General features: G+C 47.3%; 1 protein-coding gene across 1 annotated transcript in view; it reads left to right on the top strand.

Moving 5' to 3' along the window:
• Positions 1 to 15,880, top strand: part of ZNRF3 (zinc and ring finger 3) — a 147,941-nt gene that overhangs the window by 86,288 nt on the left and 45,773 nt on the right. The window contains exon 2 of the mRNA XM_036874488.1: positions 3,971 to 4,096. Coding sequence (XP_036730383.1) covers positions 3,971 to 4,096 — 126 coding nt within the window. The remainder of the gene's footprint in view (positions 1 to 3,970; positions 4,097 to 15,880) is intronic.

Below are 15,880 nucleotides of genomic sequence, written 5' to 3'. Positions count from 1 at the left end.
CCCTGTGCAGAAGTCAACACCCTTGACAGGGCTGACACTTTGAGCTGCTCACAGTCACCCCAGTGACAGCGGATGCTTTGTAAAGGAGTCTTGGGCCCAAGGAGGGGGAGGGCCCCACATGGGGTGCGGCCCAGGGTGCCAGGGGGACTTCAGCGTGTGTGAGGCTCACGCAGTTGGGATTTCCAAGTGCTCCGGACGCCCTCTTGCCATGCCTCCCGTGGCCACGTGTCCTGCCCCACAGCTCGAGCCTCAGCCTGGTCTGCTAAGGGCCTCAGCTTCTACTCCTGCTTCTGCTGCTCTGGGTTCACAGTCCCGCCTTCCTCCTTCTCCCGCCCTCCCAGGCCCCCCCTTCTCTCCAGCCGCCCCCCACCGTCCCTCCATCTCCTCCCACTGCAGCCTTTGCTCTTTGCATCATGCGTGTCAGTGTTTGGCTCGGATCACATCTACTTTAGGTTCGTTTCTTCTCACGCATGTACCTGTGCTCTCCCTAACTTGGCATTTCTCGGAGTGTGTCCCATGAAACAGTGTGAGCATATTAAACACAAAATGGGTTGATCATCAACGGGTAGGAAATGCTGGTTTTAGCAAAGGTTAAAACCCTTTTAAGTTATTTAAACCTTAGGCCTCTGCAGAGCTTTAATTTCCAAATGTAGATCCTGAATCCCTATGTCCTGTTCCTCAGCATTAGTTGCGTGTGCAGGAACCCATTTATCATCGTGCAGGGCTAGTATTCTGCAGGACACAGTTTCCCGAAGGGCTCTGGTGCTTGGTTTAGGCTCTGGAAGGGTGGAAACCACATCGTCCTACACTGTGGATTCCCGTGTTGGCTGAGGGCAGTCATTTCTGAGTAAACTCTTAGGACTTTTTTTTTTTAATTTATTTTTTATTTTTATTTATTTATTTATTTATAATTTATTTTGGCTGCACTGGCTCTTAGTTGTGGCATGCGGGATCTTTTAGTTGCAGCGTGCGTGCGGGATCTAGTTCCCCAACCAGGGATCGAACCCGGGCCCCCTGCGTTGGGAGCGTGGAGTCTTACCCACTGGACCACCAGGGAAGTCCCTGACTCTTGGGACTTTTTTAAAAAACTTATTTATTGTGGTAAAATTGATACAGAATTTACCACTTAAGCCATTTGAAAGTATACAATTCAGAGGCATTTAGTACATTCACGGTGATCACCCATCCATTACTATCTTCTGATGCCAGAACATTTTTATCACCGTAAAAGGACTCCTGTACCTATTAAGCAGTCACTCTCCGTTTCCCCTTCCCCCAGGCAGGCATCCACTAATCTGCTGCTTTCTGTTTCTATGGATTTGCCTGTTCTGAATATTTCATATCAGTGGAATTATACAATATATGGCCTTTTATATCTGGCTTCTTCAGTAAAGTTTTAATACACATACAAAGTCTTAGGCCTGCATGATTCCTCTGCTTCCCTTGACGCAGCTCTCTATCACTGACCAAACCCTATACAGGTGTAAGTAACAAAAAGCACCTTTCCCCCTGGAAACCTCCAAGGCACATGGCCAGGTTAAAAATATCATGGAACACTGTAGAAAAGTGTCAGTAGTGGGGCTGCCGTTGACGTGACTTGACCTGGGATGTCAGGAAGCTGACTTGAGCCCGGCTGGGAGCCACTTCCTGGAGGGTCAGAAGTGCCTGGCTCTTGGCACGACTGGCTTATTGCCCTTGCCCATCCTCTCCAGTTGGAGATCTGCATTTCAAGCCGCTCATCATTTAATAACCGTCGAACATCCTAGAGTGGGCTGAGTTTTTCAGGGGCAGCTGGAGGGAAGCTGTGCCGTCCACTGCACTGCAGGACCCTCCTTTGGGCAGACTCTTCGAGTCTGAGGGCTGGTGCAAAAATCATATGTCGCAGGCTTCCCCATCTCAGGTCCTGCAATTCCCAGGGCAGGGTTATCCTGTGCCCGCTATGAAGACAGCCGCCGGCCACCCCTTGAGCTCGCGGCGCTCACCCTTCCTTGTGGTTCCATCCACTTGCCAAGGATCTCTGCCCTCTGGGCTGCTCCCTCCCCTCCTCCACTCACTCATCCTCTCCAGTCCAGGGCCACCATTGCCAGAAGGTGCAACCCGCCTGCCTCAAATTATTGTTCTCGGTGCGCCGCTTTTCCGAAGAACCTGTGGTGCTGTCCTGGTGTCCACACGCCTTCCTGATTTTTGAGCCCGTCTCTTTCTTCTTGGTGTCGGCTGTGGCCTCCCATGCTGCTCAGGTAGCCTCTCCTCTCCCCCTGAATCCCTCAGCTCCTCGTCCCCGGGAGTGGATGGCTGCCCGTCCTCTCCCCTGCCCCGGACCCGTCCAGCTCTCCCTGTGAAGCTCAGCTGCAACTCTGGCCACCTGCACCAAACTCACTTTACACTCCCACACCACCCAGTTCAGAGCTGGCAGGCAACCTTTCTTTACAGAGATTTTACCTCTTAGTCTTTTCTCCCCAGTCAGGTGACCAGCTCTCAGAAGAAGGGACAATAAAGTTAAGCAAGTGGAGTTGGAAGGTACTGGACTGTGAATTCAAGGGCCAGGCCACCCCTGGGGCAGCCACTTGCTGGCTGCGTTGTCTTGGAAAAGCTGTTTATCTTGAACTTCTCATCCGTAAAATGAGTGGGGGATAAGGAGAGTGTATTAGTTTCCTATTTGCTACTATAACAAGTTACTACAAACTTAGTGGCTTAAAGCAACACAAACTTATTCTCTCATAGTTCTGGAGGGCAGAAGTCAAAAATGGGTCGGCACAGCTACGTTCCTTGTGGAGGGTCTAGAGAGAATCCTTTTCCTTGTCTTTTCCAGCTTCTGGAGGCGGGCCGCCTGCATTCCTTGGCTCATGGCTCCCACCTCCATCTTCTGAGCACATCACTCCAACCTCTGCTTCCCTGGTCACATCTCCTCTGTTTCCACGATTCCCTTTTTTCCTTGTAAGGACCTTTGCGATTACATTGGGCTCACCCAGGTAATCCAAGATATCAAACTTAATCACGTCTATAAAGTTTCTGGTGCCTTGTAAAGTAACGTATTCACAGGTTCTGGGGTTTAGGACATAGATGTCTCATGGGCCATTATTCTGGCTAACACAGTAGATTCTTCAGTCTCTTGTATCTCTTAACATGCCATGACTCTAAAGACATATTTCTTCCAATTATTTAAAGAGCTTAGCACCGTGCTAGACTCCTTCACGTCTCGGTAAGTTAGGTTTATCCACAAGGACTTCCTCTTCTCAGATGGTTATTAGGGATTCTAGGGTCTGATAAAACTCAATACTAGAACTGTGAGCGCAAGCCATAGTATCATTCTGTGTTCAGGCTTCCACTAAATGCACTTTTACTAGTAAAAATTTGACAGTGCTCTCCTACCTATCTTTGATTTTGTGTTTTGCAAATTTTGAAGAAACCTCAAAGCATTTCATCTGTTTTCCAGTAACCAGGGGTAGCCTTTAAACAGCCTGTTAGTTATCCTGGTGATTCTGCCGTATGTCTAGTGGTCTCTCCATAAATTCCTGAATGTGTTTCGAGGTCCTCTTGCGTCAGTTGAAGTAGATGTGTTGTTAAGGTCTGGAAGCCAAATAGTTTTGGATGCTGACCTAGCTCGTCTCCTCTGTAGCTGCCACTGAATGTTATGGTATTTCACAGCCATCTAGACCGGCATTTATGTGGGAGTTACACTGTCTCTCTTTTCCTACATCCCACTGGGTGGTGTCCACCTTGGGTGACCACTGCTTACAAAGCAGTGAGAAAGCATCTGTGAAGTCTATTTGTAGTGGCTCTATTGTGTTCTCCCCAGGGCTCACCTCATTGTACTGAAATAGGACCCACTCAATGGGTTGAAAAACGCATCCCCCCCATATAACTTTAAGTTTTGAGGTTGCTTTTGACTGTCGAGTCTGAGACGTGCACACCGGGAGTCAAGCAGGTCTGCAGCCTGCCTACTGAAATTTTCTTTCCATTTGTTTCCTAGATGCACCCACTGGGCCTGTGTAATAACAATGACGAAGAGGACTTGTATGAATATGGCTGGGTAGGAGTGGTGAAGCTGGAACAGCCAGAACTGGACCCGAAACCATGCCTCACTGTCCTCGGCAAGGTAAGCACCAGGCCCTCCGAATTGCTCCCGTTTTGATTGGTGTTCTCCACACCCTCATTTCCCCAATTCCTCAAATGGCCGGTTACGGAGAAGAGCCTTGCTGGCACAGCACTCTTTCCTGGCTGAAGTCACGTCTTGGAGCAGCCCCCATGGTACCCAGAAGCTTGGACTCTGATGGCAGCTGCCAGCCTCAGAGTGGGCTCCACCCTGCCCACTGTGTGGCCTTGGGCAGGTCCCTTCCCCTCGAGGAGTCTCAGTTTCTTCTCTGTGAACTGGGTTGATAATAGAGATTCACAATCCCTATCTTACACCCTTGGGGCCAGATATTTCAGAATTCTGAGATTTGAGGCATTTAGAAAGGTATTAAGATGCACAGATTTTGTATTAAGGAACCCCCAGGAGATGTGGGGCCGTCCTCAGGAACCAAACACATGCATATTTGTGTAGCAAACTACGTGGATATTCACATTGAGTGGGACAACTAAAATCTAAATAGCCCCGTGTTAGTTCAGGGCAGCTGTGCCTCCAAATGAGTTCAGGGCCATTAAGTTTCGCTGCCAAGTAAGTTCTGAAAAGACTTTGGGGTTGTAGAGCTTTTTTGGTTTCAGAATGGCAGACAGCAATTATGGTCCTGTATTAGACCTTACCTCATAGGATGGTTAGCAGGTGAGATGAGATACAAACGTCTAGCAGAGGAAGCTCTCCAGAAATGTTTACTGCCATTGGCTATTGTTATTCCGTTTAGAAGTACTAAAAAAAAAAAACTTTCTTAGCCTCAAGGGTCAGCATTACCTCTGGCTGCAGTATAAGATAAAAGACAGAAATACATGTACTTTGGAAAACCATCTGTCAGTGATCTTAAAATATGACAGATAGCAACCTGTTTTGTTTTTTTTTTAAATTATTTATTTCTGGCTGCATTGGGTCTTCATTGCCACGCACAGGCTTTCTCTGGTTGCAGTGAGCGGGGGCTGCTCTTCGTTGTGGTGCGCGGGCTTCTCACTGTGGTTGCTTCTTTTGTTGCGGAGCACTGGCTCTAGGCACGGGCTTCAGTAGTTCCAGCACGCGGGCTCAGTAGTTGTGGCACACGGGCTTAGTTGCTCCGCAACATGTGGGATCTTCCTGGACCAGGGCTTGAACCCATGTCCCCTGCATTGGCAGGTGGATTCTTAACCACTGTGCCCCCAGTGAAGTCCCAACAACCTGTTTTAAACTGGATCATTTTGTTAAAGGGAAAGGTTTGGAGAAAGTTGTTAGAATTTTGGTTGGAGGAAAGGTAGTATATCCTAAGGGTAGTGTTATTGCCTGGGTATTTTTTATATTCTCAGAAGCTGCTGTTTTAAGTATAATGGAGAGACAGCTGGGAGGAAAACAGTCCTGGTTCTGACCTCTTGAGGAGATTCAGGCCAGAGAAGAGGTGGTTTTGATGTAGGGAGCCTTTCCCACAGTCAAAGCTGTCCCAGCCGGTGTCTCCTGAAAGGCTTTTGGCCCAAGAGACCCTCATGGATCTAATCTGTGATGTTTGCGTCCCACTTGTCTTCTGAGTAGCTTCCGACCACTTGTCAAGTTCCCCTGCCCTTTTATAGAAGAAGAAGGAAAAAAAAAAACAAAAAAAACCCAAAAACCAAAAAACCACAGGGATTATTACCTGTTTGGTTTATAATTCCTGAAGTTGAATCAACGTGTTTTAGGCAGCCCAGGCCCCGATACTTCATCGTTTAAATAGTTGGCCAGAGCTGCCTAATGATGCTCAGAGAGCAGTGACCCCCTTGAGTATACATTAGTGTTTTCCTAGGAGAAATGCCAGCTCCATCCAAAGATTAGGAACAGTGCTTTCCTTGTAGGTAGCACTCTCCTAATAGAGTATTTTCTCCTGTAGTTAAGCTGCTGCTACGCAGGGCTCAGCAGCTCGGCTTAATTTTGCTTTGCACCAGTCCAGTGGGTCTCCATCTACGCGTCTGTCATGTCTGTAAATGGGTTGGAACAGGGCCCCTCGGGGACACCCCCTGTTCTCCCATGGCCTAGTGGTGTTGAAGTCCCTCAGAGAACCCAAATGCTCCTCCTCCGCCTGGGACAACCATGTAGTGGTTTGACTTGAAGAGTTTTGTATGGTTTGGCCTGCCGGCCTGTGAAGCCAGGGGGAATAAAGACCCTCAACATATATTGCCTCATTAAGTATTTCTTGAGTTTATTCATTCACCAAGTGTTTATTGAATGCAGGGGCCCGGGAGCTAAGCACGTGGTTGTACCTACTAAGAAGCAGCACCCTGCTCCATGTTTCTCCGTGTTTGGAGAAACATGTTTCTGTTTGGAGAGGCTGTGGTGGTGGCCAGGCCGTATTTGCACGTGGTTAATTACGAAATTTGGCTTAACACCTGAATAAAATCATTAACCAACCGCTTGGGCCAGACGAAGCAAGACGGTTTAGCTTTTGCTTAAAACCTGGGTTGGTACAGGAGGAACAAAGAGTCAGGCATCTCTCCCTCTCCCTCTCCCTCTCCTTCCTCTTCCTCTTTCTCCCTCCCTCTCTTCTGCTCTCTCACCTCGTTCTTAAGTACAGTTGTTTCCAGCTTCAATTTTATTAACTTCGCTAACTGTGTTTTCTTTCTTTCTGAGCCCCCAAGTGCAGTGGCAAGAGGCTAGGGTAAGAAGAGCAAAGTGGTCCTCATGGGCGGCCTGCTCGCCTGCAGACACACAGCATGGTTTTCTACCCTTTCTTTGCCCTTAGTGGTGAAGGCAAGAAGGAGGTGGGCAGCTAAGAGAAGCACAAAAGTAAGACGCTGCAGCCAAGTCCCCGTGGGGGTGGGGGAGGGACTCCTCCTCCGTGTAGATGTTGAGACTTGTTGAAAACCATAGACGGGGGGGGGGGGGGGGGGGATGCTGTCAGGCGTTTGGAGGAGCCTGGGGGGAAGGGGGAGGGCCAGACGCAGACCCCTCTCCCTCCCCCACACCTACCCCCATCACCCACCTGCCCACAGAAAGTGCCATGGGGTGAAATGTTGAAAATAACAGAGGAATGTCCTAAATTAAGAAAACGTAAATGCCTCTCCAGGAGTTCAAATAAAGTTTCATTTTAAAAGGAAAAGACATAAACTCATCACCTCGGTTTATTACTGAGTGCTTTTGAACTCCTCAAAAAAGGAACACTATAAACTCATGAGAGAAAAATGATTTATGATCCCCTCCTTATAATCTTTTTGATTCTGGAGGAGGCAGGGCACACAGTCGGATCAGCTAGGGGGGCAGAGTTGGGGTGGGGGTGAGCTCCCCCAGAACATAGCAGGCCAGGGCACCAGGCCAGGCCCCGGGCAAATCCCTTCCGCTTTCTGGGCCTTTCTTTTCCACTTCATGTGAAGAGGCTGTTCTGGGCTCCTTGATTGTCTAACATTTTGAACTTCTGTATCATATTAAAAATCTCCCCTTGATATTCTAGTTTTCGGGGATTTCTAGGTGCAGCCTTGAAAGGCTCTGTTAACCTGCAACAGTTTACGTCCTCGGAGATTGAAACAGAAAAAAATAGACATTACTGAGCAGCTTGCTATTGAAAGTAAGGGTCTTAAACCATCCCCAAAGTGCAGGAGTCTGTTTATGCCTCAGGCATTTTAACCCTTCAGTTCAAACAGTGTTTATTATTTAAGCATCTTACGGGATTGGTAAGACATTGGAAGGTCGACTTTAATAGCCGTGGTTCTTATGACTCTTCCACCTCATGGAGAGCCTCATGGCAGGGAACACACAAGACGTGCTCAGATCTAACACAGCCCGCCTGGCCCAGATTCACCAAATGTGGAAGAAAACCAGCCTCCCTCCCTCACACCCCACGCTGGAGTGGACTCGTAGGGAGGGTTTTGAAGGGCAGGATGGACAACAGGCATGAAATTGGCTCTTGCCAGTCCTTAGGAGGAGAGCAGAAAGTTAGTAGAAAGACAAGAAAAACAAGGGATTTAGGTCAAAGAGATGCAGCTTTGGCTGAGTGACCTCGGGAAGGTCACTTCAGTTCTTGGGGCTCATGCTGCCCTTGTAACCGTGTTGGGGGTACTGCGAGGGGCCCTGAATACAGAGCCTGGCTCTCGGGGGACGCCGGCAAGAGTGTAAGAACAGCCCTCGTGCGGTGGGTGCTCGCCGAATGCCGAGAGCTTTCCGAGCAGCGTCTCCTCTCGTTGTCAGGCCAACTCTGGGACCGTGTCCAGATTCCCATCTTACGATGAGGAGATCTCAACCTAACCTGAGATCCAACGGCTCCCAATTGCTGAGCCAAAATCTGAGATCAGGACTGTCATGCCGCCGCATCAGCACTGGTTTCTTCCTCCTGCCTCCTTTTGCCTTTGCCGGTTTTTCTAGATAAAAATCGGGTGCGTTTCAGTAGTCACTGGCTGGGCAAGGACCGTTGGTCGCATTGAATAGAAACCGTGCTTGAGCTGTGTTGAGCCGAAAGCGGAATCCGCTCTGGAAGCTCCTGAGTGTCGTCAGGGAGCCCGTGATGGGGGCGCTGCTGCTCCTCTGGAATCGCCAACCGCAGGGCTTAGGTCTTCTGGGAATCTGCGTTATTCCCCACCCCCCCCAACACCTCCTTGGTCGGGGACAGCACCCCAATATCCCTTGGCCTGTCACTCTTGGTTTCAAGTCTAAAGGATTCCAGAAAAGGGATTTAGTGGCCCATCTTGGATCAGGTGCTCACCTGTAGTCTGGTCAGCTGTGATCCGGGGCTGGGAGCACACTGCAACTGCCCAGCTGTGTGTGTGGCGTGGGTGGAAGGTGTGCCTTCCAGAAGGAAGCTGGTGGGGACAGTGCTGGCCTACCGTCCCCAAGCAGCCCCCTCAGTCACCCAGTCACGTGTGCACTCACAAGCCGCTGGGCGGTGGCCTCAGTTTATCCCAGGTCGGTCAGAGAGGCGCCACTTGGAAGGGCCTGCTCTGGTTCCTGTGTGCTGGCAAGAGTCACTTCCTCTTGCCCTGAACCGAGGGCCAGTCCCTGGCACAGACGGTGGTTGTTGTGAGTGAGGAGAAGCACGTCCCCGGGGCCAGAGGGGTTGGGGCTAGGAGGCGGGCGCGTAACCTCCAGGAAGAGGGCAGGAAGAACGGGAGCAAGTTCCTCAGGGGGGCGTTGAAAGTTGCTGGGGCAGGAAGAGGGTTTCGGATGCAGGAGTTTCATCTTCATCCCCCAGGAAGCTGGGAGCCACTGAAGGTTGTGGGGATGTTCATTGGGCAGTGTGTCTAGGCTGGTGGGAGAGGGGAGGGTCAGGTTACTCTGCTGGTGGGTGCTTCTGGAGCTGAATGGGCCCAGATGTCAAGTCTCTTGAACGCTTTGGTGAGGCTCTAGCCAGTGACGTTGCCAAGGACACCTCGCGTTCGCCTTCAGATTTCCCGGCTCTTCATCTCGCCTCTCCTGTTTCCACCTGCGGCAGCAGCCTGGCCGAGCGCACGGCAGGTGGACGCTGCCGGGAACCGCCGTGCCTGTGAGGCGGGGAGCAGCTCGGCAGTCCTGGCTCTTCTGATGAGCAGTGCGCAACCCGGTGGCGGGTTGGGGGGTGGTCGGTGGAGAACTGAACCGTTGCGTTCACTCCACCGACCCACATCCAGCCCTCGGAGTGCCTAGGTAACTTCTTCAAAGAGAACAAAGTGACCGAAGTGACCGCAAGGCAGAAAACAGAATCAAAGGAATTTAATTTTTTCAGGATGGTTGGGAGGAGAGGGAACACATAATGGTTAAGACTGGGGTTTAGTCATCAAACTAACCTGAATTTAGACCCCAGTTCCAGCCCTTTAATCCATGTGACCTGGGATGGTCCCTGAACCCCTCTGCCCATTTCCACCTCTGGAGACAGGAACCTCGAGGCACCTCAGGGAGAGAGTGTGTGTCAGGTTCACGCGTGGCTGGAAACACAAATTAGCAGCTCTTGGTGCCCATCCTCTCTCCCTCCCTCCCTCCCTCCCTCCCTTATTATCCTTCAGTTTCTTTCAGCACTCACAGTGCTGTTACTTAAGTAGTCAGATCCTTAGAGACAGTAAATAGAGTGGTGGTTGCCAGGGCTGCGGGAAGGGGAGAATGAGGAATTAGAGTTTAACGGGGCCGGAGTTTCAGGAGGAGGTGGAAAAGTTCTGGAGATGGGCGGTGGTGGAGGGAGCGGGGGGCTCGTCGTGCCCTTCTCGTTCAGGGTTTGGTCACAGATGGGTGTTTCCTACAGTATTGGGTCCCCCGGCCCTTAGGCCAAGCCCAGCCTAGCGCTCCTGAGAATGAGATTCCCTGCTCTGTCTCAAGAGCGATGGTGGGACTAAAATCTTAGGGTCTGACTTGAAAGGAAGGTGGTGGCTGACTGGAGCAGGGTCTCAGAGCAGCTGCCCCCGTCACAGGCATTGGCCTCTTGAGGCAGGGAAGTGAGTGTGATATTTGCCACACACCTGAGCTCAGGGTACTGTGACTACCTGCAGCTCATTGCCGTGGTATCCTTGGGAGCACCTGTGCTTGGGACACTTACCTGTGTCACACCTTCCCAGAGCATGTTACCCGAGGCGTCTTATTGCAGCAGTTCTCAACTGGGGGCGTACATAGCACGTGCGTGCGCACACACACACACACACACACACACACACACACACACTGCCCCAGGGGACATTTGGCAATATCTGGAGACATTTTTGGTTTTCAGACAAAAATATCCAGGAGAGGATGGGGGTGGGGCTGCTGCTCAACACCCTACACGGCACAGGCCAGCCCCCCCTACAACAAAGAACATTCTGGCCCCAATGTCAGTAGTGTCACCATTGAGAATCCCTGTCTTTCTGTGACACGTTTTCTCTCCCTAAGAAGACCTTAAATTCCACTTCCTCCTTCATCCTTTGCTTCTCTGCCCTGCTGGCCTCCACTACAGAGACAGGTTCACGGTGTCCTGTGGTGTGTTCGTTGAAGTGCACGATCAATGTTAGAGCGCGTTTGTGTTTCCACGTGAGGAGTGCAGGGAGCACAGTTTGCAACTATGCCACGTGGCTTCACGATCTGGGCTCCCTGCAGTCCTCTGCGCTCCTCACTTTAGGCCAGTTAACCTCTCTTTGTCTTCGTTTCTCCATATTGCCCTCTGTAAAGATAGTTGTGACAATTAAAAAAATGATGTGTGTAGAGTTCTCGGAGTGTGTGAATACTCAACAAATATCAATTTCCTCCCTTCTCTAAACATACTCCTGAGGTGAGGTGGGTTTCTGGTTGGAGAGGAAGTTTGGAAGGCTCTTCAGATTTATTTTAAGGAGTACTTGGGTAAATAACTCCCATATTTGGTTGAAAAGGAAAGCAAGAAAGGAACTTAGTGAAAGAAATCAGATCAGGAGGAAAAGATTGACATGATATGAATGGAAAAAGGAAAAACTCGGGGAATACCACTTTTCTTCTAAGGTCATGTGTCTGATTTGAAAGTCACAAACTTTTAATCTGATGCTTTTCTTCTATGCCTAAATCTTCCAAGAACCTCTTGGTTAAAAGGCTAGATTAAGCCCAAGACTTTTTCTTAAACTAGGTCTGAGACATTTTCAGCTATAAAACGCTAACTGAAACCATTATTTGAAATCCTCTGAAAGACTTAAGGGAGTTTTGAAGATAGAGCGAGTGAATAGAACGAATAATGTTTCTGCCAACCCAAGGAGCACAGGCTGATGGCCATCTCCCCAGACTAGGGGAAGCCTGGCTCACAACACTCCTTCTGGCCATTGTCCCCTCTGATTGAGCCAGGCTCTCAATAGAGCAGGGGCCACAAATGAGGCTGTCCTAGGAGACTAGGACTGGTGTGACGGGCCAGCAGAAAGACCATCAAAAACAGCTGATGACCTTGTCGACTTTTGAGAGGCCATTTTGAATAATAAACGAAGTTAAAACCTAACATATTAAGTCATGATAATATGCATAGTACCAGTCCCAAGTCAGGTGACCTGAATCTCTCATACCTGGAGATAAGCCCCAAAGTCCCGTCTGCTCAAGGTTCTCAGAGAGAGGGGTCTTGCACACACCTGGCTGTGTGCGTGAATTAACCCAAATAAGCAGCAGCGGGCTGCCCCTCGAGTGCGTCTCTGGCCACGTCCAGGGGCATTTCAGATTTGGCGGGGGGCTGTCTTGACAGTGACTGCATGTAACCGGTTAACGATCTACGTGGAGAACCTGTGCACGAGGTTTGACCAGCTCGCAGTATAGGGCGCTTGAGCTGCACCTGTGCAGGAGGGCGCCTGGGTGCCCAACCTGGGCAGAGAGACCCATTGGGTGAAGACGTGGAGGAACGGGAATACTGGCCAGATCTTGTCTGCTAACCTTGGTCACAAGACCTTCTCAGACTGCGGACAAAAGCCACTTCTTTGCCTCGTCCTCTGTCTTTCGTGTTTGTTCCCCTTACAGAAAGCACCATATTTCATTTGATAAAAGGTAGCATTCAGCTTTGGTGATCTTATTTTCCAAATCAGACCTCGGGCTGTGTGTTCTAATACTTTCTGTGCTGTTTTAAGTTCGAGGCAGTCTAAACAATTGGGATACTGAAATCCTTTAAATTCTGCATCATTTTTGCTAGTTATAAAAATAATAAGAGTATCAGCATATTCCAGTAGTTCTATGCACTGCTGGATGCAATAAAATTCTAGTCAGCCTGAAGAACTTTGGCTGTTTCTTGGCATGTATAAAGCCCTTGGCCTTCACTATTACACCTTACCCGGTTGCTGATAGATGTTCACAAATGTATCAACTCTTAACTGAACCTCAGAGAAAAGAATGTGGAATATGCAAGGAACTTTTGTTACCTTGGCTTGCTCTTAATCAAATTTTAAAGTGTTTAGCTTCAAAAGCTTTCTTTTTCATCTATTTGTAAGCATAGTAGATTGGTGTTTTTTTTTTTTAAAGGGAATGCTATTTATTTATTTATTTTATTATTTATGGCTGTGTTGGGTCTTCATTTCTGTGCGAGGGCTTTCTCTAGTTGCGGCAAGCGGGGGCCACTCTTCATCGTGGTGCGCGGGCCTCTCACTATCGCGGCCTCTCTTGTTGCAGAGCACAGGCTCCAGACGCGCAGGCTCAGTAATTGTGGCTCACGGGCCCAGCTGCTACGCGGCATGTGGGATCTTCCCAGACCAGGACTCGAGCCCGTGTCCCCTGCATTGGCAGGCAGACTCAACCACTGCGCCACCAGGGAAGCCCAGTAGATTGGTTTTTTAAGTGAGTTATTTTCTTAGTGTTTTTCCTTTTTTTAGAGTTTCAGTTGCTAGAATCTTAACATTTTTTATAACCCCTAATTTTAAAGGTATACCCAAAATTTATAGCATTAACTTATTTTACTGTTTTTGTAACAAACAAATTTTCTGGTCCCTTTGTCTTTTTTTTTTTTTTTTTAAGTGTGTAATTCTCATATTCCTAGTGTCAGGAACAGTGCCTGGTACATATAGTGGGCACTCGGTAGATATTTGTTGCATGAAACAATTAATTATGGAGAATTTAAAAGTAGAAGGAAAAAACCCAACTTTAATTTTGCTCCTTTAACACATGTACTGTCAATCTTGGTTTATTCCCTTCCAGTCTTCCAGGGAACCCGAGTCTGATTTTTAACGTAATTATTATGAAGATATGAACATCTGTTCTGCCTTTTCAAACTTAATAACATATGCTAGTCATTTTACCAGTTTGCTATTATCTTCGTAACCTATCATTTTATTGGTTGCATAACATGACAATAGAACATACCGTGATATAGTTGACCATTCCCCCAGGGTTCTGTAATTAGATTGCTTCTGTTTTATTTTTAATCCTTACAAAGAAACCAAACTGAAAGCTTTCTTTATGTAAGATGGGTTTTGGGGGTTTTTTTCCCTCTTTGAATTATTCTCTCATGGTAATATTCCAGGAGGAGATTATAGATCAAAGGATATGAACATTTTTTAAATGATTCTTGGTGCAGACAGTTACAAATTGCTTTTCAGGAAAGTTCCCTCAGTTTACCTTGCCACTAGTGAAGTAAGAGTGAACCATTTTCCACAGAAACAATGCTAACATTGACTGTTATCGTTAATGTTTCTTTACTAGTTTGAAAGATAAAAATAGTACTTCATTGTTTTCATTCGCATTTCTTTGATTATTAGCAAGTATTAAGCGCCAAGCATTTTTCCATCTGCTAATTAAATTTCCTCTCTTGTGAATTGTCTATTCTGGTCCCTTGCTCGTTTATGGGTGGATCTTAATGTAGGGTTTTTTTTTTATAGCAATGCATTAATTCCTTGTCATTTTAGAATATTTTTAAACTGGCCCTTTTATTTACTAATTTTTTTTTGTTTTAGCTCTCTTGGCATGCAGAAGTTTAAAATTTTTACACAGTCATCACTCCTTCATGATTTCTTCTATTGCTTTTAAACTTAATTATTTTCTTCCCTCCCTTGCAAGCTTAGAATCATTTTTGCCTTTTCTGCATTTTCTGTGACCACTGGTTTTAATATATTACACCTTTAAGTCACTCAATTTATTTTGATGTGTAATATCAGGGAGTGGCTAAGTAGAGTCTCTCTCTTTCTCAAAGTTGTCATTGCCTTCATTTTATGTATCTTCCTCCTTTTAAAAATAATATATTCTGTTCTACTGAATTCTGTAACAGAATCACATCCTGTGTTATCTACTGTCAAGTTCTGTATCCCTTTTTGGGCCAATACCACACTGTTTTAATTTTTGTTGTTTTAGAACACAGTCCCAGAGTTAAGTGAAATATGCTTGCGAACACATTTAAAAGAATTAATCCATCGGTAAATCAACAAAGCAAATGCCTGTTTGTGGTATTCTTTAGAGCAGGGAATCCTAGTTAATCCTCATCCTCTCCCACTTAGTGAGAATATCATAACCCTGCCCCAACTCTGTCAGCATGGGGAGCTGCTTTCAGAATCTGTTCATTATTGTAAATGCCATATTCAAGTTTCACTCCATTCCAGCACGCACACAAAATTTTTATTAGGAAATGTATACTGTGGTTAAAACCAACTACTAAGCCTATTTCAACTTTCAGTTACCCAAGATTGTTTCACCACCAAAACTTTTCTACCCATTTCTGTTCAAGAAATAGATGATTGGACTCTATACAGAAATAGAACAGAAATGACTGATCAGATTGTTCCCACATGAAGGCTTCTTTTTTTCTAAGTGTCCAGTGGTTTTTAGTATATTCATAGAATTGTGCAACTACCACCCACAATCAATTTTAGTATTTTCATGTTCTTTATATATTATAGATACAAGTCCCTTATCAGATGTCTGAACATTTCCATCAACCCAAAAAGAAACCCCTTACCACTGAGCCGTCATCTCCCTTCCATACTGGACATTCCGTATAAATGGAATCATGCAGAATGTGGTCTTTTGTATCTGTTTCCTTTTGTTTACCATTATGTTTTCAGGGTTCATCTGTGTTGCAGCAAGCAACAGTACATCGTTTCTTCTTATTGCCAAATAATAGTTCATTGTTTGTTTACTGCTTGTTTATCAGTTGATGGACATTTTGGTTACTAAGAATGATCTGTGAACATTTGTGTACATGATTTCTTTTTTAAGATTTCTTTTTTATTTATTTATTTTAGGCTGCATCAGGTCTTAGTTGCAGCATGCGGGACATTTGTGGCAGCATGCGGGACATTCGTTGAGGTGCGCGGGCTCTTCATGGTGGCGCACGGGCTTCTCTCTAGTTGTGGCATGTGGGTTTTCTCTTCTCTAGTTGTGGCGTGCGGGCTCCAGGGCACATGGGCTCTGTAGTTGTGGCGCGTGGGCTCTCTAGTTGAGGCGCACGAGCTCAGT

The sequence above is a fragment of the Balaenoptera musculus genome, chromosome 14 (genome assembly GCF_009873245.2).
Source record: "Balaenoptera musculus isolate JJ_BM4_2016_0621 chromosome 14, mBalMus1.pri.v3, whole genome shotgun sequence".
Lineage (NCBI taxonomy): Eukaryota > Metazoa > Chordata > Mammalia > Artiodactyla > Balaenopteridae > Balaenoptera > Balaenoptera musculus.
The sequence above is the reverse complement of the archived record's forward strand: the minus strand, read 5'-3'. Positions and strand labels throughout refer to the sequence as shown.